The sequence below is a fragment of the Oculina patagonica genome, chromosome 13, assembly GCF_052425735.1.
Source record: "Oculina patagonica isolate OP01 chromosome 13, crgOcupat, whole genome shotgun sequence".
NCBI lineage: Eukaryota > Metazoa > Cnidaria > Anthozoa > Scleractinia > Oculinidae > Oculina > Oculina patagonica.
The window spans coordinates 16,556,002-16,579,440 of NC_135770.1; the positions used below are offsets into that span (position 1 = coordinate 16,556,002).

The 23,439-nt window shown below is 37.9% G+C and overlaps 6 protein-coding genes across 7 annotated transcripts in view; 5 read left to right on the top strand and 1 right to left on the bottom strand.

Moving 5' to 3' along the window:
• Positions 1–21,339, top strand: part of LOC144634642 (uncharacterized) — a 78,748-nt gene extending 57,409 nt beyond the window's left edge. The window contains exons 1-2 of one of the 2 annotated variants that reach the window (XM_078493662.1): positions 16,866–17,441; positions 20,106–21,339. In XM_078493662.1, the coding sequence (XP_078349788.1) occupies positions 17,436–17,441; positions 20,106–20,975 (876 nt within the window). In that variant the 5' untranslated portion in view covers positions 16,866–17,435 and the 3' untranslated portion in view covers positions 20,976–21,339. Of the gene's footprint in view, positions 1–16,865; positions 17,442–20,105 lie in introns of those variants that run through there. The other variant, XM_078493660.1, reaches the window with a different exon arrangement.
• Positions 1–23,439, top strand: part of LOC144634672 (putative skeletal organic matrix protein 5) — a 134,485-nt gene that overhangs the window by 90,177 nt on the left and 20,869 nt on the right. The window lies entirely within an intron of this gene.
• LOC144634678 (uncharacterized) lies at positions 652–2,641 on the top strand. The gene has a single exon (XM_078493710.1). It carries the CDS (start codon positions 917–919, stop codon positions 1,724–1,726), a length of 810 nt encoding a protein of 269 aa, XP_078349836.1. The 5' UTR covers positions 652–916; the 3' UTR covers positions 1,727–2,641.
• Positions 4,253–5,216, top strand: LOC144635447 (uncharacterized). Its single transcript, XM_078494555.1, has 3 exons — positions 4,253–4,256; positions 4,551–4,681; positions 4,713–5,216. Exons 1-3 carry the CDS (start codon positions 4,253–4,255, stop codon positions 5,214–5,216), a joined length of 639 nt encoding a protein of 212 aa, XP_078350681.1.
• LOC144634668 (putative skeletal organic matrix protein 5) lies at positions 7,448–9,280 on the bottom strand. The gene is made up of 4 exons (XM_078493693.1): positions 9,073–9,280; positions 8,865–8,928; positions 8,602–8,737; positions 7,448–8,115 (listed from the first exon to the last, which is right to left on the bottom strand). Exons 1-4 carry the CDS (start codon positions 9,221–9,223, stop codon positions 7,597–7,599), a joined length of 870 nt encoding a protein of 289 aa, XP_078349819.1. The 5' UTR covers positions 9,224–9,280; the 3' UTR covers positions 7,448–7,596.
• The window catches only part of LOC144634664 (uncharacterized), a 70,891-nt gene continuing 63,033 nt past the window's right edge, over positions 15,582–23,439 (top strand). Inside the window, exon 1 of the mRNA XM_078493687.1 lies at positions 15,582–15,629. The gene's annotated coding sequence lies outside the window, so the exon portion shown is untranslated. The remainder of the gene's footprint in view (positions 15,630–23,439) is intronic.

Sequence of the window (23,439 nt, forward strand, 5' to 3'; positions counted from 1 at the left end):
CCATGACCACACTTTTGCAAAAACCTGTTTACTTGAAAACAGTTGAAAGATATTGCGTCAAGTGCCATATCTTGAGCATCCCGGCGCTAGCGAAAGTATTTAATTGATAAATCAAAACACCGATAATCTTTAAATCATGAAGAAATTAGAAGATTACTGATATCATACGTTAGTCACAAATGTACTAAATGTAATTTTCGGGTGCATTATTGAAGCTTACTTTCGAAAGTTGTTTTCGGCAATTTTAAATTATTGTAACATATGAATCCGCGTGACTTTGCGGTGAAATGTTCCAATAGTAAATGTCAGCAGACATGCTTCAGCAACATGTTAATACTAATCGATTCAAATTCCCGTGACCAAGATGCTAAGTTTGAGTTTTCATAACTTCCGGTTTCGATTTGAAAATTGTCGGTTTCCATTTCTTTCCTGTATAAACTGAAATCAAAAAAAGGGGGATGGGAGAGAGAAAATAACTGCCCAAAACGTAATCGATTAACAATTTACTCAAACAAATTTGCAGGGTGCCCAAGCAAAGTACAACGTAACATTGTAAACTTACTTGAAAATAATTCCATGCAGTTTGACTCCATAGTCGTACGTATCCAAAAGACGCTACCTAGCCCTCGAAGCTTTAGACTACGCCTGAACAGTCGATCTTCTAGGATAGTCTTGGCAGACTATCCTAGAAGATCTTAGGCGGAAGGTGGGGGAGCGTAAAGGGAGTATAAAGAACCCGGCAAAACTGAAGGGTCTTACTGGGGAGAAGGGCTTCATCCATCTAAGGGCATTTAACAAAAGAAGAGATAATAGCCTTTTTTTGGTTTACTTTTAGAATGAATGGCAGCAGTTTGCTTCTCCATATGTTAACATTAAGACTGCCGAAGACAAAGATAGTGTTCAAAGCCGCTTCCGTATGGCCATGAAACGTGTCCCGACTTCAACCACTCTCAAATTACTTGTTTGTGTCATCTACGTCCTGTTCTTCATCTGGCAAGTGATCGGTTTAATCCTCTACACTATCCGTGCCTTTGAAACCAGCCTCGATGAAAAGCGCACTAGCTTCCAGTCGATGCACATTGACACGTTCCATCGCTCTGCACAACTACAACTGGCCTGGGTGGTGTCTCAGATATTTAACAGCGCCCTGGTTATCCTGGCTCTGTCATATGTACCTTCCTTTCTGGGCTGGTCAGTCATCCCAAGACTGCTTGTTCGTCTACCGGCATTTTGGAGCCTCCTGTCTTTGTATGCTATGGTTATTGTAGGTTATGGAATGATTCTTTCACAGCAAAATGGCAAGAACATGGAGATTGCTCTGATTATGGTTTATGCGATCGACAATGGAACTCAAATAGTTTTAATTGGCTTTCTTAACTTCACTCAGATTAACCACTCTCGAAGAATGTTTCCTTTTAAAGTGTTTGCTTTTGTTAAGATAAACATATTTCTCTTGCTTCTTACATACTTTTCCACTTTTGTAGTTGGTTCATTGCAGTTTGCCCTTCGTGTTTATGGTGTTGAGAAAACTGCCGCAGTTTCTGATGATTTTTTCTCCACATTTGTTGCAATACGAAGAATAACGCAGATTGTATTCTACTACAAAATCTATATTTTTTATTGGGAAAAGCTGTTTGTTGATCACAGGAATATCCTTTGCCACCACGACCATTTGGATGAGTGTCATAATGAAATAATTTCCCCCGTTTCGAATGGTATGGTCTGAAATTGAAAAGATTTAAACCACACCATTAAGCCATTTTATGTATGGTTTATTATATAAAATGTTACTTTTTTCAGTTTAATTATTGGTGGACAATGACCGTTAAAATGCCAGCGGATCTTTTCCTATAAACTTCAAATGTATAAACATACTTAAATTGAGTCACCTTTTGAATTTCCATAGAAATATTTTTTGATAGGAAACATATAATGTCTAAATATATCTCGAAATACATGTCAGCAGCAGAAAAGAATAACTCCTTCAGTTTCATGTCTTAGCAAAACCCAGTTATAGTTTTATGGGGTAATTAAAAAATATACAACCCGTTTGGTTGCGCTCGTTTTCCTTCATTAATTAAAATGTTTTTAGTTAACTTCATCAAAGAAAACTAATAGTGCATACATAATTTGTATCTTTAAGTAAATATATGATACCCTTTTGTCAAATTTATTACGTCTCTCGTGTATAGCTACTATGGGAGTTTTTCAAACTTAAAATATATATTCTTAAAGTTTGTATTACTGTTGTACGTACATGCAATACAGTCAGTAGTTAATTGCGCGACTGAGCTAGAGTTTCATGTAAACCAGTAAAATTCTGATAGCAAAGGTGTGTAAATTATGTCATTTATTGAACAAAAGAACTCGAAGCCACACAGAGCTGTGACATTATCGAGAAATTAAATATTTTTTCGATAATTAGCATGGCTTCTCTGTCATCAACGTGTTTAACTTTAAAAAATATACTTTTACAAGGAGAATACATGTACCTATTGAACTCATTACATTTTTTTGTACATATGTCAGGAATTTCAAAATTTTGAGACTTTAGATTTTTGTGATTTTGTTTTAAGGTCTCCAGTAAGTGCCGATTTGTGCGCTAGAATGTAATCGACACTTGAATAAAGGTTCTTACTTACTTGCTTGCTTACTTACTTACGTACGTACGTACGTACGTACGTACCTACCTACCTACCTACCTACCTACCTACCTACCTACCTACCTACCTACCTACCTACCTACCTACCTACCTACCTACTTACCTACCTACCTACATGTACCTACCTACCTACCTACCTACCTACCCGCCTGCCTGCCTGCCTGCCTGCCTTCCTGCCTGCCTGCCTGCCTGCCTGCCTGCCTGCCTGCCTGCCTGCCTGCCTGCCTGCCTGCCTGCCTGCCTGCCTGCCTGCTTGCTTGCTTGCTATTGCCTTGCAATTTTTTTCTTCGTATTGGTTTCTAAAAAGCTCTCCTGTATAGGCCTGGAAGTTATTCTGCGTTTTCTATCTATTCAGATAGAACTGCTCCTGTACGAAATATTGCGCTAAACCTGGGAGTCTGGAACGAGTGTTCAAAAAAACAAGAGGCGGCAGACGGCCACAAAAAACCTTTGTGGAAAATGCAGATTAAGCACAAATTGTAAACAAGAAGGCAAGAAGGTTGTTGAACTATTTGCCAATTAAAAGCAGCAAGATAAAGTTCAACTGGGAGGGCTCCATCGCGCCTGCCAATCTCCCCAGAGCGGCGAAAACCAAAAAAAACAAATTTAACACCAGTTGCCTTTTTCTTTTTTTTTGTTCTAAAAGTTGGTACAGGATCGCATTGATAACAGCATTATACAATGAGTCACAGAGAAAAGTGTCAAAATGTTGACAATGACTTTCACTATCTTTCCCTAACTTTATCGATATGTTTTATTGAGTGTTACGTGCAGCAGGTATGCATAAAACTTGGATTTTTAAAATGCAAAACATGAAATTACGTTAGGAAATTGGATTGTGACCTATTCAGTTTACTGAGCAACCGATAAAGATTGCACGTGCCAGGTTTGAGGGGAAATCAGTAGATTCCTGTTCTTTGCAATTTTCACCTCCAGACAATTCAAAACACAATTCTTGGGACACTTGCTACTTTTTTACAGTTCAAACAGAGACAAACAAACGTGAGGCTTAATCTTTCTAATAAGAACTATGTAAAAGCGTGGCTAAATCTAAGCCTTAGAAAAAGCCAATCGCTTTTGACTTTCAACGCCTCTAAATATGTCCAATGTCCTAAAATAGACCTGAAATTGATGAAAAGATGCTCGTGTGGGGATAATTAGACGTTCTGATCCCCTTTTTTCATTTAAATGAACTACAGAGGATAAGTTTCGTCCAAATGAGTTGTGAAGACTCAGTTGTGCATTTGTTTTGAAGTTAATAAAGTTAATGATCCAAATGATCCATGTGCGAGTAATAACGACGATATAAGCGGAAATGTTGTTATTACTCGCACATGTGCTGATACCAGGCTGATAAAAATTGTCATAACTTTTGAAATACTGAAAACGTACATGTGATTTTGCATATTTTAGCCGATAAAGGACTACACTTTTCGGCTGTGTAGAGTAGAGTTATCAGCTAGGTCTCGAAATTAAAATATAAAGGTTTTGCACGCGTCACGTGATTCCGTGGCAACCGTTACTACGCCGCCATCTTGCATGCCAGGTCAAATATAAACAAACAAAAGTTCCGTGAGTGATTCGCTGCGATGAGTAGATTTTGCTGTGTTTTTGGGTGTTCCAACGGCTCAGATAGAGACCGTCACCTATCATTTTTCAAAATTCGTTCAGTTATTAAACATCAGGGCGTCTTAACTGAAGAAATTTGGCAAAAAGGCGCGATCAGTGGATCGCAAACATCCGGAGAGACGCAGTTAAAAATGGCGACGTAAGTATCCGCACGTATGTTCTTGTCACTTTCACGAAGGTAAGAGCTTTGAACTATCAAGGGTTTTTTTCCTTGAATACTGCTGGAGTATGTGAAATTTATTTTTCCTTTTTTTCTAGGAAAGCCGGCAGATCTTTACAACGAAAGCCATCCTGACTGGGCGCCTACGAAGAACATGGGGCATTCTTCAAGCTCTGTATTAAAGCCAAGCTCGAAGTCTGCTCTTGAAAGGCAAAGACGAGCCAAGGAACGACAGCATAAAACGAAAATGTGTACGTGAATTGTTCAACGAAATGGACTGTAGCAACTTAGAAATGGAAATCATCGAGGAGGAATGTGAAAGTGAAAAGGAAAACATTGATGTTGATGAAAGTTTATGTGGAATGGAAAAAACACGACCACCAGCGACCACTTCAATCGGTGTTCAGACTGATCTTTGTATGGAGGACATCGAGGAGTTAGAAACTTTTAAACGATCGCAGGAATCAAAGAACGCTGTTCTTTCACAACCTTGGTTCGAAGCTGACGATGAAAGGGTTAAATTTTATACTGGTTTAACAGCAATGAGTGTTCTGATAGCCGTGTTTGAACTAATTAGCCCTGCACTACCTGAACGAAAGTGTGTTTCCAAGTTTCAACAACTTATCATGACTATCATGCGCCTCAGACTGAATCTATCGGTCCAGGACTTGGCAAACAGGTTTGGAATACATGCATCCATTGTATCAAGCGTTTTTCAGAGTTGCGTGCATGCAATGTTTGCATTCATGACATTTCCTGTGTGATGGCCAGAGAGAAAGGAACTTAGGTTGACATTACCTGCCTGCTTCAGAGAGAAGTTCTCCTCATGTGCTGTCATAATTGACTGCTTCGAAGTTTTTATTGACCGGCCTTCATGCTTGGTTGCTCGTGCGCAGACGTCATTTTTCAACCGTCGTTCGATGCCAATCAGTAGTGGTCATTATATCCTTGATTTCGCATTCCCAGATAAAAAGAGGGAGATGTTGCTACTTGTTTAGACAACTAGAAATGTTTATGAGCAAATTGATATAAATATTGTCGTTGTTCGATGCGAATAAACTATTTCACAGCGGCTTAAAAAATGCCTATTTTTCCAATTTTCCAGACGTTGCGGAGAGCCCGAAGGGGCAAAATATTTAATGCTCCTAACGGGGCCAGAAAATCATTTTGAATCAAAACAAATCTGTTTTAGTTCTAGCCTCGGTAAAGTCTTTCAGTTGCCAGAGTTTCAGGCAAAATTGTTTTTTGACGCGAATTTGAGCGGGTGTTTTGTCAGAAAGACAGCCTCTTAACCCTGTTTCGATCAGTTTTTTGGCTGTCAAGCCTGCGAAGTTTCAAAGAAGCACTTGTGCAGGTTATCAAATGGGAAAGATTGGAATAAGACCGTAATGTCCAGCACATTTTGTCAAATTCTTATTATCGGTATATGGAACATCGACAAAATGAATGTAAAATTATTAATTGGTTTTACTAGTACAGTGAAGTCTCCCTCAGGCATACACACTCGGGACCAACTCTAAATGTGTGCTCTAGAGGTGTGGTCGGGCATGAACAACCAGCCAAGCATTGGCGCCTTGGGAGATGTGCACCTTACAGTGGTGAGCGCTTTGAGAGAGTTGGCTGTGTTAATTTTTTATTAACTATTAATACAATGAAAGAATCGATAACGAAAAGTGGTCTCACATTTCAAAGTTCTTTCTAGAGAATTTGTTTTCAGACACATTCCAACAAAACATTCTCTTTCAAATATAATTTTCTCTTTTGCATGTGCTTTGTCCGTTTCCTGTTGCTTTCTCACAGGGTCGGTAGACGTTCGACATATCCCCCCCCCCTGCATTTTCTCACGTAAGCCCATTGTGCTTTTTTTTGTTACAACTTCCTTTGTGTGAACAGTACATGATTTTGTCGATGCGACATGAAATTTAGACGAAACAATTTCCGTCTAAGAAAAGTGCATGCGGCAGTCGTATTAAACAGGGTGTTAAATAGTACTAGTAATAGTGGCTTTATTTTCGGTTAGCTAACGTGGGGAGTGGTCCTCTAATCTCCCGAGCCATGTGGTCTTGTAAAAATCGCTTGAAAGTTAACATAATCGTATATCCCTTAAGGCCAAGTTACACGAGGCAATGTTTCGTGCAATTTGAAACGCGACCAACGTTGCATTGCCAGTTGCCGAAAAAAAAAATTCACAAGTTTAACACCCAATTTTAATTTTTTCAACCTGCAACAGGGACGGCGGAGCAGGGGGGGGGGGGGGGGGCTAGAAGGGCTTTAGCACCCCCAAAATTCCCGAAAAAATAAAGAATTACTAAGAGAAGACTCTCTTAAGCCGACCCCCCACCCACAAGTTACCAGTTTGATCAACGAGCAGGACTGCTTTATCAAGTTCAAAACACGAGGCGCAGCCGAGTGTTTTAGACTTGATAAAGCACGAAATGCGAGTTTATTAAACGGCTTCAAAAACCTCTGATATAAATCTTTTCATTCTTGCACTAATATTTAGATTTTGGGTTATTTTGGCCAAGAAAATTGGACATAAATTTAGCCGTGTCTTCATCATATATAAAGACACTCATTAAACATTAATTTCCTTTGTATTTTCTTAATGAATTATTTTTTTTTAAATTAACAATAAAAATTTCGGCGGAAATAAGGGAGTTATTTGTCACTGATGGTTTTATAATAATAGTTTTGTAATGCTGGTCCAGTTTATCGCAACCAAAATAGCACACGGCCATAGAGAAATGTCCATTAACCAAATGGCCCCAATTTAAATTTTTAGAAAATTTTAGGCCATCTTAGATCAATGTTTAACTTGATAGCTATTACATACCGGGTTATTTTATAGGAATTGTTTCAAAAGCGCTCTTTCATTTAAAGTTGTTTATGTTTCGTGCATTTCGCAACAGTACGTAGTCAAATTATCTTTCAGTGAATAAACTCTGTCAACGTAAGGGTCCACACTTTTCCGTGCGAAAAGATAAAAAAGGAGACGTTATATTGCTTTCATTAATCTATTTTATTTGCCTCTAAGCAGCAACGCAGTAACCCAATCCAGGTTTTGGTTTTGTAACCTTAACAGTAAACAACGTTCTATGTAAAGCTTTGCCCCTCTAATTTTTGACCCCAACAGTTCAGATTACTTCACTGAACCAAGATGTATCCACTGGCCTTGATTCCTTGGTCTCCATTATCTCCGCCGTGCTTAGCCACGTTTCCACACGCATTGGAGTCGTCTGGATATCCTCCAGTACCAAACCCGATTCTGGAGTCGCTAGTTTTGCAATCATTTTCGTTGTTGCCAACAAAGCCAATTCGTGCTTTAGAAGCCCCAGCGTTGTCACTCAGGACATTGAAACCTTCTTTCTGGCAGTTTTGCTGCAGGGAGGCCGCTGAACCAATTAACGTCTTCCATGCGTCGCGTCCCAGTGAGGTGGAGCGGTGTTGATTATCTGAGATCAGGGCATGCAGCGAGCTGGCCTCTTTGTCCAGAACAAGGAACCTGGTGTCTTCTCCAATCTTCATGCCGAGGCAGATCTTGGTAAAGGGTGTGTTCCAGTAGGTTGGTAGCTTGGTCTCATATTGGTCCAAACCTGTTGCTCCTTCAGGGACGCCGTATGTGTTCTTGTTAGTCCAGTAAGACGAATCGTACTTAAACGTACTCTGCAAGATACAAATAACGGGTCTGAAATGTTGGACGGAAAGATTACCACTTTAGGAACAAGTTGCCCTCCAATCCCCTTTGTTCTCAATGTTCAATGTTTTCTTAATTATGTTCTTTGATTGAAGATGAAAACAGAAAAATATTGGCGTAATTTTGAAACAGGTCTTATTTATTCGTGAAATGGACATCCGTTTTGAACATTTTAACTTTTTTCAGTGATGACTGTCCTTACTCATTTTTGATTAGCGAGTTTTTTCCAGTTTAACTTGCCCTTGGGCGGTCCAATTTGTTTTAAAAACAAACATTAACACTCGAAAATGGTCCAAAGTGGCGTGGTCTAGCATGCTGCTCATTTTCCTTCTGCGCGTTAACGACGCCACTTCAAATCGTGTGGTTTTTGTGGTGAATTGAATTTGGTGAATTCAATTTGTGCGTTTGTTGGATTATGTTTAGTTCTTTTGGCAACATAAGCGTTTTAAGCGTACCTTAGAGCCGTCAATCTTCATGACCAGCGTCCATCCTCCGCCACCACAGTCACCAAGACCAGCGCCATCCATGTTACAGTAAACAGGAAACTTCCCAGAGTCCATCTGGAGCACGTATGCCTTGTTCTCGCTCGCCCTGGAAAATCAATGCAAATACTTAATGTTTTCCGGCTCTTTTGTTTATTGCCGAAATGATTAAAATAAAAAAAAATATTCATGACAGATTCGGACCACAATTTTGCAATATTATCATTTAAACTTACTCGTCTTTGTCATAAATCTCTTTGCAGGAGCTTGGACCTGGACAGCAGTCGCAGGAGCTCGATTCTAAACAAACATAAGATTTAAAATTAAAATTGTTTAGTAATTTAGGGATTGTCGAACTTAAATGACTGAGAATGACTGAAAACTACTGATTACAAACCGTTCGACAAATGAACAAATTCAAACAAGAAAAAATATTTATTGTACCTCGACTCGAACAATCCACTTTTCCAACCAGATCCGTAAGAGCGTCTAACTTCTGAATCACACTCTTGCAAACGTTACCCTTCTTGCCAGCATTTGCGAAAATGGTGAAATACACCAGGCAAATAATTCCAGCAATTTTCAACGGTGCCATTTTTGAGTCTTGCAACCACACGGTAGGGCTTTCAGTGAAAACTGATAAGGCATTCTAAAAGTGCGCAGTTTATGAACCTTTGTATCTTTGCTTAACATTAAAACCATTTTCTCCATACATAAGCCTCTAGACTTTCTTTTTTGCATCCTTAGGAATTCGTATGTCAATCAGTTCCTTCATAATGATTGGTTTCGTTAATTGTTACAAACAATAACCAATACAGTTTTATAAGAAAGTAAAATAACCATAGATATGGCGTTCGGCTCCATTGAAGCTATTGAGCATTTTAATGATTATGTACCACCCATTAAGTCAAATAACCAACTGCACGTTTGTTATGAAATATTAGAATAGCCAAGGTAAAGAAGATAATGACATAACCATAGATACGAAGGTCGGCTCAAGTGAAATTTCTAAAAAGCTGTTGAGGGTCAGTAAGTGATTATTTACCACCCATTAAGACAAATAACCAAAAGCACGCTTATTATGAAATATTAAAATAGCCAAAGTTTAAGTGGTTATTAAAAATAACCATGGATATGCAGTAGTTTGGTTTAAAATGTTAAATAGCGATCAAGATTGAAACATCTTCCAGAAGGCTTTTGTTGAAAGAACAATTTTACATATCCATAATTGAACCCGTCCTATTCCCACCCAGACAATACAAACTGATGGTAATGACGATTTATTTATTAAATGAAAGCAGAAAAAATGAGAATCCTGGTGGGCATTAGAAAATATCGTTTTCAATAAAGGCCAGCACGCCGAGCGGGGTAAAATTAAAAACGGCTTACAAGAGAAGCAAATAACCATAGATACGGACGCCCTGTTGGTATCGTAGAACGTGATGAATGTTCAAAAAAATACCTTATTTATTCATTTCATTTAATGCAGGTTCGCCCTAAAGGCACTTGTTCTTTTGAAATACAGAATTATTAAAACTATTACAGAATTAAAGGATAAATCATTTTGTCCGGGCCATTGAAAGATACACCAGTAAGAGAAAAAGAGAGAGAAAAAAACTAGAAAATGTAGGAAAGTTCGTTGGGATTATAAAAAAATATAGGACAGTAGGTAAAATGTGAAACGCGACATGCTTGAAGGAAAGGAGTATACACAAGGTAAAAAATTGGGAGAGAAAAAAATGAATGAAAAAAAGGCAGTCCGATAGCGGCGAATTTGGCAAAGTTGAGATAGCCAGCTCATCATCGGAGTTTCAAATGTATCGAGTGTACCCAGTGACGCGCCAATTAAAATGTAGGTGACAAATAGATGACTCTAAGAAACGACCTACTTAACCAAACTTTAATTATACCACATATTCCTCGGCGAAGCCGTTTGCCGTTATTTGTGACAAGTCTTCTGCGTATTATTGAACCATGTTTAAGCTGCAAACGATGATTTACAAGTAGAGAACATCGCGAAGAAAAAGGTAATAAAATATGACTTACATATGCCTTCAAACATGTTTGTGTTTTTTAAAATGTTACGTCTATAAGAATAGTAAACATCTAAATGGAGAATATTGTTTTAAGTGATAGCAATGGTAAAATTCTTATTAGCCTGTCTAAAAGCTTAACGCTCTTACAATTATAAATAACTAAATAAACGTTCGGGTAAAAATGATATTTTTTTTTTTACTTTCACTGTTGATGAAAAGTTAGTTGCAGAATAATTTGTTTTCATGCAATCTATTCACTGGTTTTATTATCTATATCATTAGTTGTTCAAACTTCTACTAAAAATCAATCGAACTGATTTAATTTTGTTTTATTTTATTTTTACAGATGACTACAAAAGCTAAAAGCTTTACCAATAATCGTGTATATGTCGGCTCGATAAAAGTAAAACCAATAATAATAATTCAAGTAAGTCTCCATGTTGCCATTTCGGATACTTATAATTGAATGGCTTTAAACTATCAATGGATAAGCTAGCATTCGAAAACCTGTCCAATTTATGAACAATAAAACTAGTTTTAAATGTCCAAAGCTTTTCTCCTAACACAATATATTTTTTTCTTTACGATTGCTGAAAAAACGCAAGACAATCAGCCTTTACCAGAAGAACGATTAAGTCAGTTAAATGACAACCCAACCAGCAGTGCGCGTATGCTGCAAAATAAAATGACGGGATGTTCATAGCTTTGCAAGTAAGCGATATAAGTATCGGTGCAATAGCATATTCGGTGGTACTTATCTTGGATTACTTAAAACTAAATTTAGTTCTAATAATATGGGACCAAGGGGCCTCCATTGAAAGATTCTTCAAACATTCACTGAGCGTATTCAATAAGTATAGAAAGTCAATAATGAATCGTGATCAACATGACAGGAATGTTAAGAAAAGAAAATAATTATGCAGAGGCACAGCCAGCAACATTCAATAAACAGTCAAATTAATAGCTTGCTTATAGCAAAGGACCTTCAAAACAAGGTTTGAAAATGGGAATATTAGGAAGACACAAGGGTTTTGCCATTCCAGACCAACAATATCTTTCAAATCAGTGTCCACAAATGGACTATAAAAGGTCCTTAAATAAAAGGAGACAGACGATTTTATTCTAAACTTACTGTGGTTTTAACATACATTTGTGGTTCGAAGGCAGCCTTTCATCCGTTCAACCATCCAGACTGGCGATTTTATCTATCTTTTCTGAAAAGGATTTTCGATCACTATCAAATAATAAAACAAATATTCCCTTTAATGATGAAATGTCATATAAACATACAAGTAGTATTTTGGTGTATCATACACCAAATCGATTTAAACTAGATTCCATCACAATCAAGTCGTATTTTGACCATCTGTTCTCCACATGTTTTCACACCGTTTATTATGTTATTTCGCCATTCAGTCCTGGTGATCACGCAGAATACACTACAGGGCATTTTAAGACAAAATGGAAAGATCCAAACAATAATAAAACATCGGAGTTCCTCAGCATGCACACTGTGAAACAGGTCGAACAATTTCACTTTAATATGAAATCCATAATAAGAAGAATAATATAACAAAGAGTGTTTGAAATAAATAAGGAATACCTTCAGCTCGGTCCAGAGGAAATTTTCTTTCTAAGCTAAGCGATGGGTTAAGGCTGCTGTTGAATTGGTATAAGGCCAGGCCGAAGCACAAACGTAAGAATTAGAGCATAAAAAGATTTCATGTTCTTATGCTGTCCTCACTAGGAATAAACATAGGAATGAGTGTGTTCGATCTTCCTATGCACTGATGCTTGTGCTTCTTCCCACTGAAAAACAGTATTTACATGTTGGTATTTATATTAGTTAAGCTGTCAATATACTTCCATTGGTCACCATCTCGTGTTGACGCTTTTAGTGAGAGAAGACTAACAATTAACCCAATAAATAAAGGGTTTTGCAAACATCTTTCTAATAATAGATTAATAAGAATATTGTTCATTTTATCATTTTTGCCTTCGTCTCTTCGCACAAAACATGGAACTTTTACCCTATCGCTTTGCAAGGGTTTGCATTTATCTTATTCATTCTCATTGCTCAGTACAGATCTTTCAAATTCCGGCAAAGAGATAAGGCCAAACCCTTCCAAATAATTGGAAGGGTAGCTGATTGCAAAAATTAAAACGTTTCCCCAACAAGGATTTTCTTAGGAGAAGGAACGAAAAACCTTTCGCCGATCTATGGACCGACAGATCGAAGAAAGTGCAATTTGCATTACCATTCTACCGCATTTGACTTAAAAATAAAAGCTACTCATAAATAAATGCAATAAAATGTAAGACCAGAAAATATTTTGCGAACTTCGCTTTTTACTCTTATTTATAGCTTCTCCACGCTCAGAAAGCGTCAATTTAAATTCAAATTGCCGGGTTCTTTTCTCTGTAAACAAATTATACAACTGAGGTTAAAGCTCGGTAAAAAATTAAGGAAATGTATGCATGCACCTCTGAATCTAAGAATTACTTCGAAGGTTCGCAATAGAAAAAGAGCGGCCCATCGTATGTCTAGTGAAATTCATAGTTTTGACATTTACACCACACTAACATCTTAACGGCAAAAAAACAGTGCGAAATTATGATAATGTAATCAATCGATAATCTACAGGCCTTTTAGCATTACAGATGTGTGTTCACGGTCGTCTTAGTATTTAAAGAGAGTTTGTTAGCTTATCCAAGTATCGAACTTCTACATCTCGTCATTTAGAACAACCGGTGAGATGAGAAGCATCACAATAAAAATACTAGAATCAGTAGAAAGGGAAGTAGAACGATCCAAGTATAGAGCCCTGGGACACACCGCACTTAATATTTTGTCGAGTGAAAGGGGTATTATCATAAAATCGCGGATTCAGTGTTTACGATTGGAAAAATAACTAGAATTCCTTGTCAAGGTAATCCACGAATGCTATATATTGCATTAGCTTAAAAAACTGCTGTAAGTGGTCCAGAGTGTCAAATGCTTTGGGGTGCCTCGATCAATAGATGACGATATTTAACTTATAAGGTGAACAAGCGCAAGACTAGTCGAGTGTTTGATTGAATGAGTCAAATTGATAACAATGCAAAATTTACAATCGCTCTCGGCAAATTCAACAAGTCGTAGATACACGGCCATTTCAAAACTGGACAAGCCGGAGTTAAATGAGTCTATGGTTGGTAAAATATTAGAGATCACCTCCTTTAAATATTGGAACAGTAGTTAAGAAATTATACGCTTATTTGGAAAAACTGCTTTAGCTAAAGAGATATTAAAAGCATGCACTGAGTCTCCTAGATGGATGTAAGCATATTCTTGATTACATGTATCGCGGCAATAATTATTGTCGAAGCCAAAAACGTTTCCCGTTTTGAACGAATTACATATGTCTTATTATTCTAACGAAGTAGCCGGTTTGTTGTAGAAAGATAGTCGTACTGTAATCTCTAAAAAAAACTGAAAAGAAGTACTGTATGTCAGAGGTTCGCAAGCGAAAAGTGTAAAAAGAAAAACATATACCAAAGAATAGTCCCAGTCAACAGCTACTCTTTATTTTCTTCCTTGTGGCATCATACCTACGCATACATACATACACACGCAATTTTATGAAGTTTATAAATAAAAAATGAATTGCCTGGCTTGTGGGAAGTAAAGACCAGCCAGCGGTTATAAAACATTACCTGCTGCGTTAATTTAAGAACGTACAATATTATCAGTGCTGCATGTAAAACCTCATGAAGTATCTCCATTGAGTACAAAGCACGAGCAGAAAGATGAAATTTTAAAATAGGTGATAGGGAAAACCCCGCTGAAACGCAATCAGTTTGGCTATTGCTAAAGGGCGGCTTCTTCTGAGAGAATAATTTAAATACATAAACTAAATGTCCGCTTTCGAGCCGGAAATCGGTTCTTATATAAAGTAAATTCGAAGCTTAAGCAAGAGACTACTTTCCTTTCTTAATCAGATGATTACGTTTTTCTTAATAGTACTAGATACTATAAATAAAACTGCTGGAGCGATCTGTAGTCATAGCTTAAAATATAAAATTGTTTAAAACAGATCTAAAAATATAAAACGATACTCTAAATTTTCGATCGCCTTCTGCGGTCTTCTTCAGAGAATGATGGATTTTTGCAAGATTCGCAGAATTCTAATAAGTTATTGTTCGTTGTCCCCCTGGAGAGCAACTAGCGATGCGTAAACCCTTGGGAAGGGCGCTCTTTCGTTTATAGTGTTTTTGTCGAGGAAGGAATGCAAGGATTCCAGAAACAGTCTTTTGTTCTTGCACCTGTTTCAAGAATTTCGGCGTAACTTGGATGTATGTCGTGGCCGATTTCTGCATGACGTTTAATCGCGGAGTTGATATTTCCGTTTGTTCCGGGCTTGTGTTCGGCTCCCCGCGATTTCCAGTTTCTTTTGCTTTCCCCAACGTATGCAAATGGACATGTCCTGCAAGTCACTTTGTATACGATTCCTTTCAATTGATCTTTATTCGGTCGGTCCTTGGGCTTTTTTTATATTTTAAGCTAGATACTATAGCACTATACTATAGTACAATGTATTGAATGTTCTAGAATTCTACAGAATGTTACAGTTACGGTCGCAGTAGCACAGTACCCCCTACACATGTAGTTTAATTTAAATTAGTTTTGTTTACAGACTTTTACTATCGCTTCGTCTCTACTTATAATTCGCTTCCGGTCGTTTCGAGACAAAGTCGTTTCGAGACAAAGTCGTTTCGAGACAAAGTCGTTTCGAGACAAGTCGAGGTCGATTCGAGACACATGTAAAGTCGATTCGAAACAAGCTTACGTACTTGAAGTCCTTTCGATACAAAATACTATACTATATATAAATGACCAAACAAACCTTCGACGACATACTCGTTCGAGCGAACATAAACCTTCGTTGTAAATGAATTGAACCCATACCTCCGCGAGAATCAAAGGTATGTATCCAAGCCTCCGAGAACACACAAACAAGACCAAGTTATGGTTAAGTTAATTTACAAAAGAGATTTGTATCAATATATTTTTGAGACTTCTTTTATAACTTCAGAACATGTTATATGCCTACGATCAAGAAACACACCTCTGTGTTATTATTTACTTCAGTCGATCGAGTCGCTTCTGCCAATTTTAGCTTATTTGTGACAGAGATAACAAAAATTACCAAACAGATGCGAAAACAGGCTCAATCTTTTCACCTCAATTTAAAGGTTTAATTGACTCGCCAAATCCAACATGGCGTCAACTAGCGGCAAGAAAACTATTTTGGAACTATTTTTATTATTATTCCCTGCCTCAGGAATAAAAAAAATCACAACCACCGGCGACTATAGCTAAATGACAAATAACCACGTTACCTGAAGCTTTCTTTGCTTGTCAGACTGAACGAAACGACTTGACAGGGACCGCGGAGAGGGAGGGCCCCCCCCCACTTTTTTCAGCAACAAGAAAAAAATTATAATGAATTAAAAAAAACAAACGAAAAATTACAGGAAAAATAGTTTCTGGACACCATATTATTGGCCATGGTTTAGTTTGTAAATGACGAAAGTAACAGCAAATGCTATTGCCAAAATAGACTCGTCTTCAACTTAGATACATAAAAAACAAGTAAATGCGGACAATTGCCTTAAAGGTATTCAGTTATAATCGAAAAATATTGGGCTACTACAGGATCATACTCTTTAAAAAACTGGCTTTTTAAAGGCCTGTTTCATCATTGGTCAGTTTCAATCCGAACAAATGGGTTAAATTAAGAGGCAACTAGCCCATGCTAAATGTAATTTATTTTCTAACAATGTAAGTGAAATTTTCTTTTCTGTTTTCATTCGTTCTGGTAACATCTCAGTTGCGCCAAACGTTTGTAGAGCAACGTCTCTTAATCGCAACGTTTTCTCGTTTTAAGCAATGCTTTAACAAAAACAATTTAAGCGCTGGACCTTTACATTTTTAATTTCAAATGCATTTTCCGGTATCTTTGAGAAATCCAAATCCAAATTCTCCCGGAGGAGCATTCCCCTGGACACCCCCCCCCCTCCCATCCCTTAGTTGGCTCACGCTTTCGCGTTCGACTTTAGCTCCCCCCCCCCCCCCCCACTAAAATTCCTCCTGCGCGGTCCCTGCTTGAGCAATAAAAAAGCCACGTGTTGTGCCTGAACAGAGGGTAACTTCGTATAATCTTAGTTATTTATTGTGCTGCAAGGCAACCGAAGTTTCAGTGACTTGGCTGCAAATATTTTGCTGAGTTTCAAGGAAGTAACTTGTACCCAAAAATAACATAGTAAGAGCATGAATGTCTAATTATGTAAATGTTGATGTTGTCGTTCATGCTTGAGAGGGTTATAAATACAATATAAATTTGGGTTTTGTGCTGAGCACAGTTTCAGATATGTCTAAGAAGGAACCGCTCTTATCGACTTCAAACTTCCAATTATATATCACAGCCAATCTGTACCTTTTTGGCGCCAGGGTTTCCTGGCAGGTTTAAATGGAATTGTTCAAAAGGCCTTCTCTAATCGTTACGGGAAAACCCCTTCATGACATACAGTGACATACAGTGACATTATTTCCATAATATTTGAGCTACACTATACAAGACAAAAGCCTCTTATGCTTTAAAATTTCATTTACGTCATTCACCAAAACAGGAAGTCTGTACATCTTAAATTACGGAAAAGAAAGCTGCAAGACGCAGCCCGAGTCCAACAAGCCAAGTAGAAGTCGGGAAACTTAGCGAACTGAAAGCAATGGAGGTAAGGAGCAGTTTTTTTATGCAACGTTTGATTCTACACCGTTTAACTGAGAATTCAAGCTGATTCGCTTCACCAGTTGCGGCGACCGCTTGTTAAACGGGATATTAGGATGGGGTTTGATATTCCATTCTGAACCAGTTTCGTCCTTTTGTGTTGTATATTGTGACGGTGAAATTTTTAACTTAGTACACAGTACCTTATGGACTAGTTGTAAGGACTAGCACTTCGATATATCTTTATAATATTTAGGAACAACTTGATGCCGCTAAGTATCGTCATAACTTGTAGTGTGGCGGAAAGGATCTGCATTACTTCAGCCATTTACATCATATTATAGTATTTCGAATGTTAATTTAGAAAGAAACTGTCGAAGTTATTGTACACAATCTACTAACTGGAGTGTGTAGTAAGCTAACCGGAGTACAAAGTAGGCTAACCGGAGTGAATAGTAGGCTAACCAGAGGGCATAGTAGGCTAACCGGCGTTTATAGTAGACTAAACGGAATGTTTTAGTACGGTGAGTGGCGGAAATCTTGAAGTTTTGCTTGAAATCCAACTCGAAATCTTAACTCGAAATCCAACTCGAAATCGTAACTCGAAAATCCAACTCGAAAATCCAACTCGAAATCCTAACTCGAAATCCAACTTGAAAATCCAACTCGAAAATCCAACTCGAAATCCTAACTCGAAATCCAACTCGATATCCTAACTCGGTAAATAGGCAACCTCCTTTTATTAGAGGTATTCCACTTCAGATGGCTGTTTAATTTACTCTAACTTCGATCGACGACTCGGCTTTTCTTTGTCTAATAAACAAGGATACAAAAGTACATAAAATCTTGTTTGTTTTTACCTCGAAGAAAAGTGTTTTACAGCTAAACCACCAGGGACACACTTTTGCAAAAACCTGTTTACTTGAAAAAAAAAAAAAAAAAATGGGGATATTGCGTCGATTGTCATATCTTGAGCAATCGAACGCTTGCGAAAGTCAAAGTAATTAGGAGGTTAAAATCGTAAATCTGCTAAATATAATTTTTGGGGCGCGGAAAGGCTTAGTTTCGAAAGTTGTTTTCGGTAATTTTAATTAATTGTAACATGTGAATTGTTCCATTAAAGTCAACTTTTACCGCGACACTTTGCAACGTTGCGGCGTAATGTTCCAATATTGACTGTCAGTTTGCATGATCAAGCAACTTGTAAATACTGACCAATTAAAATCTCCGCGAGGAAGATGCCAAGTTTTGTTTAAGTTTAATAAGTTCCGATTTCATTTTGTCAAGTTCAGGTTTTCATTTCTTTCCTGTATAAACTGAAAACAAGAATAAAGGAAGAAAATAATTGCCCTTTGATCGGCTGCTCACCAACAGACTTCGAAAATCTTGAAAAAAGAAATTTAACCGCAAAACGTTTAAGGTTTGAAGTGCAATTCCCAGTTAATTTGGCGATGCCATGAACCCAACCTGTCTCTAATTTATTGTAGTATTTTGATACGGAGTCGACCGTAGGTCAATCATTTTTCCCCTCATTGACAAAGGAGTGGTAGTATTTCACAAAAAATGAAAACTGGGACGTAACCGAAAGTTGACAACTTGCTCGAACAAATTTGAATTAAATATGCAAGTTCGAGCAAAGGGCCACGCAACATTGCAAACTTACGTGAGAAATTCCAGTTTGACTTCCGAGTAGTCGTGCTTACGCAAAAAGCGCTGCCAAGCCCCCGAAGCTTTAGACTATGAACGGTCCATCGTTTGTTTAATCCGTCGAGTTTCGAACCTTTTACAGCGGTCAAACCCAAAAATGACGTCACCTCCGGTTTCCGCGGTGTCAAACTTTTCAATTAAAGAATTAGAATCGAAAGTGTGCAAACTTTCGCAGAAAATTGCCAAAGAAATAGCATGGCGAAAGAAAATTTGAAGCTGGGGAACTCAGTGGAGATCAATTATCAAATTTCCAATCCATAAGCGCCGTATAAGCCTTAACTTTCCAAGAACGGCGTTATGTTTTAGCTTTAAAGCGAAAGCTTTTGGAAAATTTAGGACTTTGTATGGAGAAGTTTGGAGCAGTTTTGGCGGGAACTGCGCACGCACGCGACGTTTGACCGCTGTGTGTTCGAGGCCAGAGTCCGCCGGCTCCTCGGTCAGCGGTTTGTCACCGGGAGAAACTCTGGGAAAATGAAATTAACATGCCAGAAATTCTGGTGTTCCGGTGAATGCTCAAAGTTTAAGCGGAACTATTCTCCCCCAGAATGGAAAGGAATCGAAAAAGTTGAACTTATTTCTAACACACCATTGACCGAACTGGATTTTATCAAAAAAACAATAGTGTCCTGCTAAAAAGAAGAAGGAAGAGTTCACCAAATCCAGAGTGGTCGAGGGGAGTTAATTGGCAGTGAAGGAGTGAAAGTATATTCCAACAAATATTTCAGCTAGCTTACATTGTTGTGTTATGGGTTAAAACCTACAGTTTCCTCAAAATAAATGCTTTCCTGTTCATTTTTAAAGCTTACTACCTTAGAAGATCTCAGGAAGATGTGCGTGGGGGCTTAATACAAAAGGGAGTTTTAACAAATCGAAATTGAAGGGGTCTTATCTGAGAGAATGGCTTAATAGAGCTAAGGGCATTTAACGAAGAGAAGTGATGATAGTTTTTTTGTCTTATTTTAAGAATGAATGGCAGAGGTTTGCTTCTCCATATGTTAACATTGAGACTACTGAGGATAAAGATGGTGTTCAAAGCCGCTTCCGTATGGCCATGAAACGCGTTCCGACTTCAGCAACCGCTCTCAAATTACTAGTTTGCGTCATCTACGTCTCGTGTTTCATCTGGCAAGTGATCGGTTTAATCCTCTACACTATCCGTGCCTTTGAAACCAGCCTCGTTGCAAAGCACACCAGCTTCCAGTCGATGCACATTGACACGTTCCATCGCTCTGCACAACTGCAACTGGCCTGGGTGGTGTCTCAGATATTTAACAGCGCCCTGGTTATTCTGGCTCTTTCAAAAGTACCTTCCTTTTTGGGCTGGTCCGTCATCCCAAGACTGCTTGTTCGTCTGCCGGCATTTTGGAGCCTCCTGTCTTTGTATGCGATGACTATTGTAGGTTATGGAATGATTCTTTCACTGGAAAATGGCAAGAAAATGAAGATTGCTCTGATTATGGCTTTTACGATTCGCAATGGAGCTCAGATCGTTTTAATTGGCTTTCTTAACTTCACTCAGATAAACCACTCTCGAAAAATGTTTTCTTTTAAAGTGTTTGCTTTCGTTAAGATAAACATATTTCTCTTGCTTCTAACGTATTTCCTTACTTTTGTTATTGGTTCATTGCAGTTTGCTCTTCGCGTTTATGGCGTTGATAAAACTGCTACAGTTTCTGATGACTATTTTTACACAGTTGTCGCAATACGAAGATTTACGCAGATTGTATTCTTTTATAGAATCTATATTTTTTATTGGGAAAAGTTGTTTGTTGATCACAGGAATATCCTTTGCCACCACGACCACTTGGATGACTTGGTCAAAGAGACACAATGAAATAATTTCAGCCGTTTCAAGGCGTGATCCCGAAATGAAGAGATTTAAACCGCAGCAATCAAGCAAGTTTATGTATGGTTTATCCTAGTATGAAATACTTCTTTTTTTTTTTCAGTTTAACAAGTGATGGACAATGACTGCTCAAATTCCAGCGACTCTTTTCCTTCTAATTTTTGAATGTTAATATGTTTTAGTCATCATTTGACTTCCCATAGAAATATGTTTTGATAGGAGTCATATAATGTCTAAACATATCTCGAAATTCGTGTTAGCAGCAGAAAAGAAGGAACCCTTTAGGTTTTGGTCTTACCTGATATTCCAGCTGCAATTTGTTATGGGGTAATTAAAAAATAATCAGTTTGGATGGACTCGTTTTTCTACTATTAAAATGATTTTTAGGTACCTTCATCAAAGAAAACAAGTTGTACAAAATTTGCATGTGTACATAGATATATAATACCCTTCAGTTATTGCTGCTATGAGAATTTTTTAAACTTAAAATATATATTCTTAAAGTTTGTATTACTACTGTACGTACATGTAATACAGTAAGTTAACTATACGACTGAGTTTCGTGTATAACTAATGTTATTTCTTTAACAAAAGTATTCGAAGCCACACAGAGTTGTGACATTCCCGAGAAATTAAATATTTTGATCTTAGGCAATTAGCATGCCTTCTTTTGTCATCGACGTGTTTAACTTAAAAGAAAACTTTACAACTCATTACATTTTTGTGCATTTTTGAAGAATTTCAGAATTTTTAAATTTTAGTTTTTTTGATTCTGTTTTAGTGCCTCCAGTTAGTGCCGATTTGTGCGCTAGAATGTAATCGACACTTGAATAAAGTTTTTTACTTAATTACTTACTGACTGACTGACTGACTGACTGACTGACTAATCTGTCTTGCTGCAATCATGTCCTAATTAAAATCTGGGAGACTTTTATAAGCTTTCAGGATTTGATAGCTGTGAGCATTTACGTAGCATTGAAAGAGCAGGCTCATTGTTGTTTTCTTTGTAGATGCATTCTGGTAATTTAAAAACAAACAGCAATTTTATGAAGTTTATAAATAATAAATCAATTGCCTGGCTTGTGGGAAGTAAAGGCCAGCGGTTATAAAACATTACCTGCTGCGTTGATTTAAAGACGTACAATATTATCAGTGCTGCATGTAAAACCTCATGAAGTATCTCCATTGAGCACAAAGAACGAGCAGAAAAATAAAATTTTTAAATACCGTATTTACTCGAATAAGCGCCGCGGCGCTTATTAAATTTTTCGCGCCACAAGTGCGGCGCTTATTCGAGGGCGGCGCTTATTTGAGGGCGGCGCTTATTTAAAATTTGGACGCCACAAAGAATCAAATATTTTGCAGTTATCGAAAATAGCGCCTTCTGATTGTCAGTATGCGCCTCTTGCTGAAGAGAGAAGTAGCGCTGGCTGTCCTGGCAAGTTTCGCGGCCTTCACAACATTTACAGAGCTACGTATTGTAAGAATGTTAGATAGAAAACTAATGGGCGAGCAGTAAAACGATTACTGTGAACTGCAAAGCATCGCTCTTGATGAAAAGAAATGTCCAAGTTTGTTTTGGAGTTGCTTTGAAGCGCAGTTTTTAGTAAAACGGAATTCTTCGAATAAGCACCGCATCGGGACTGCGGCGCTTATTCGGGGGCGGCGCTTATTAACTTTTTTGTCCCAAATGCGGCGCTTATTCGGGGGCGGCGCTTATTCGAGTAAATGCGGTAGGTGTTTGGGGAAACCCCGCTGAAACGATACCAAGAACTTGTACACGTACACAATGCTACTGATTATTGCTCTCTCTAAAGGGCGGCTTCCTCCTGAGAGAATAATTTAAATTCATTACCAAAACTTTCGCTTTCGAGCCGGAAATCGGTTCTTATAAGTAATTGAGGTCACTTATATGCATCGTTTGTCAAACATTGTTAGTTGAAAAAGTCAAAAGGGTCATACATGATTCATCAGATCCGCTCTCAGTTCGTCTCCAGTCAAGTCACAATGTTATACATGTCCCCCCCCCCCCCCCCTCCCGCCTCGACCTCGGCCCACTTGTGATAGTGTGTATTTAAGCTCGAGATCAACTTGACGACAATCTGAATAATTATATTTCAAAACAAGAACATTGAGAAGCTTGAGAAGCTTAAAATCGGGCGCTTTGCCTTGAAAGGCAGGGTTCAGTACAGCAGAAACCACGAAGCAGTTACTTAAGTAGCACTCAGTCCGACTGTGTTTGTGTAAGTCACAGGGCTTGCATGAGCTGTATTAGTGTGCATAATATAATATCTAGAACGTTGTCGAGATTGCATTATTACTTAATGACATGATGGTTTCAATTTATAAATGTATCTCACACAATACAAATAAACGATTGAAGTAGACGACTAGACAATGTAAAGTTTGACTTAGCAAAGTGCAGTGTATTGGTAATACTGTAAGGTGCGGT

What these genes read in the sequence shown, in the direction of transcription:
- LOC144634678 (XM_078493710.1), top strand. Translation starts at nt 917, where the DNA reads ATGGCCATGAAACGTGTCCCGACTTCAACCACTCTCAAATTACTTGTT.
- LOC144635447 (XM_078494555.1), top strand. An exon ending in GGCAAAGACGAGCCAAGGAA is followed by an intron (nt 4,682 to 4,712) that starts CGACAGCATAAA and finishes TGTGTACGTGAA; the next exon opens with TTGTTCAACGAAATGGACTG.
- LOC144634668 (XM_078493693.1), bottom strand. Translation starts at nt 9,223, where the DNA reads ATGGCACCGTTGAAAATTGCTGGAATTATTTGCCTGGTGTATTTCACC. An exon ending in GAGATTTATGACAAAGACGA is followed by an intron (nt 8,738 to 8,864) that starts GTAAGTTTAAAT and finishes TTGATTTTCCAG; the next exon opens with GGCGAGCGAGAACAAGGCAT. An exon ending in TGAAGATTGACGGCTCTAAG is followed by an intron (nt 8,116 to 8,601) that starts GTACGCTTAAAA and finishes TGTATCTTGCAG; the next exon opens with AGTACGTTTAAGTACGATTC.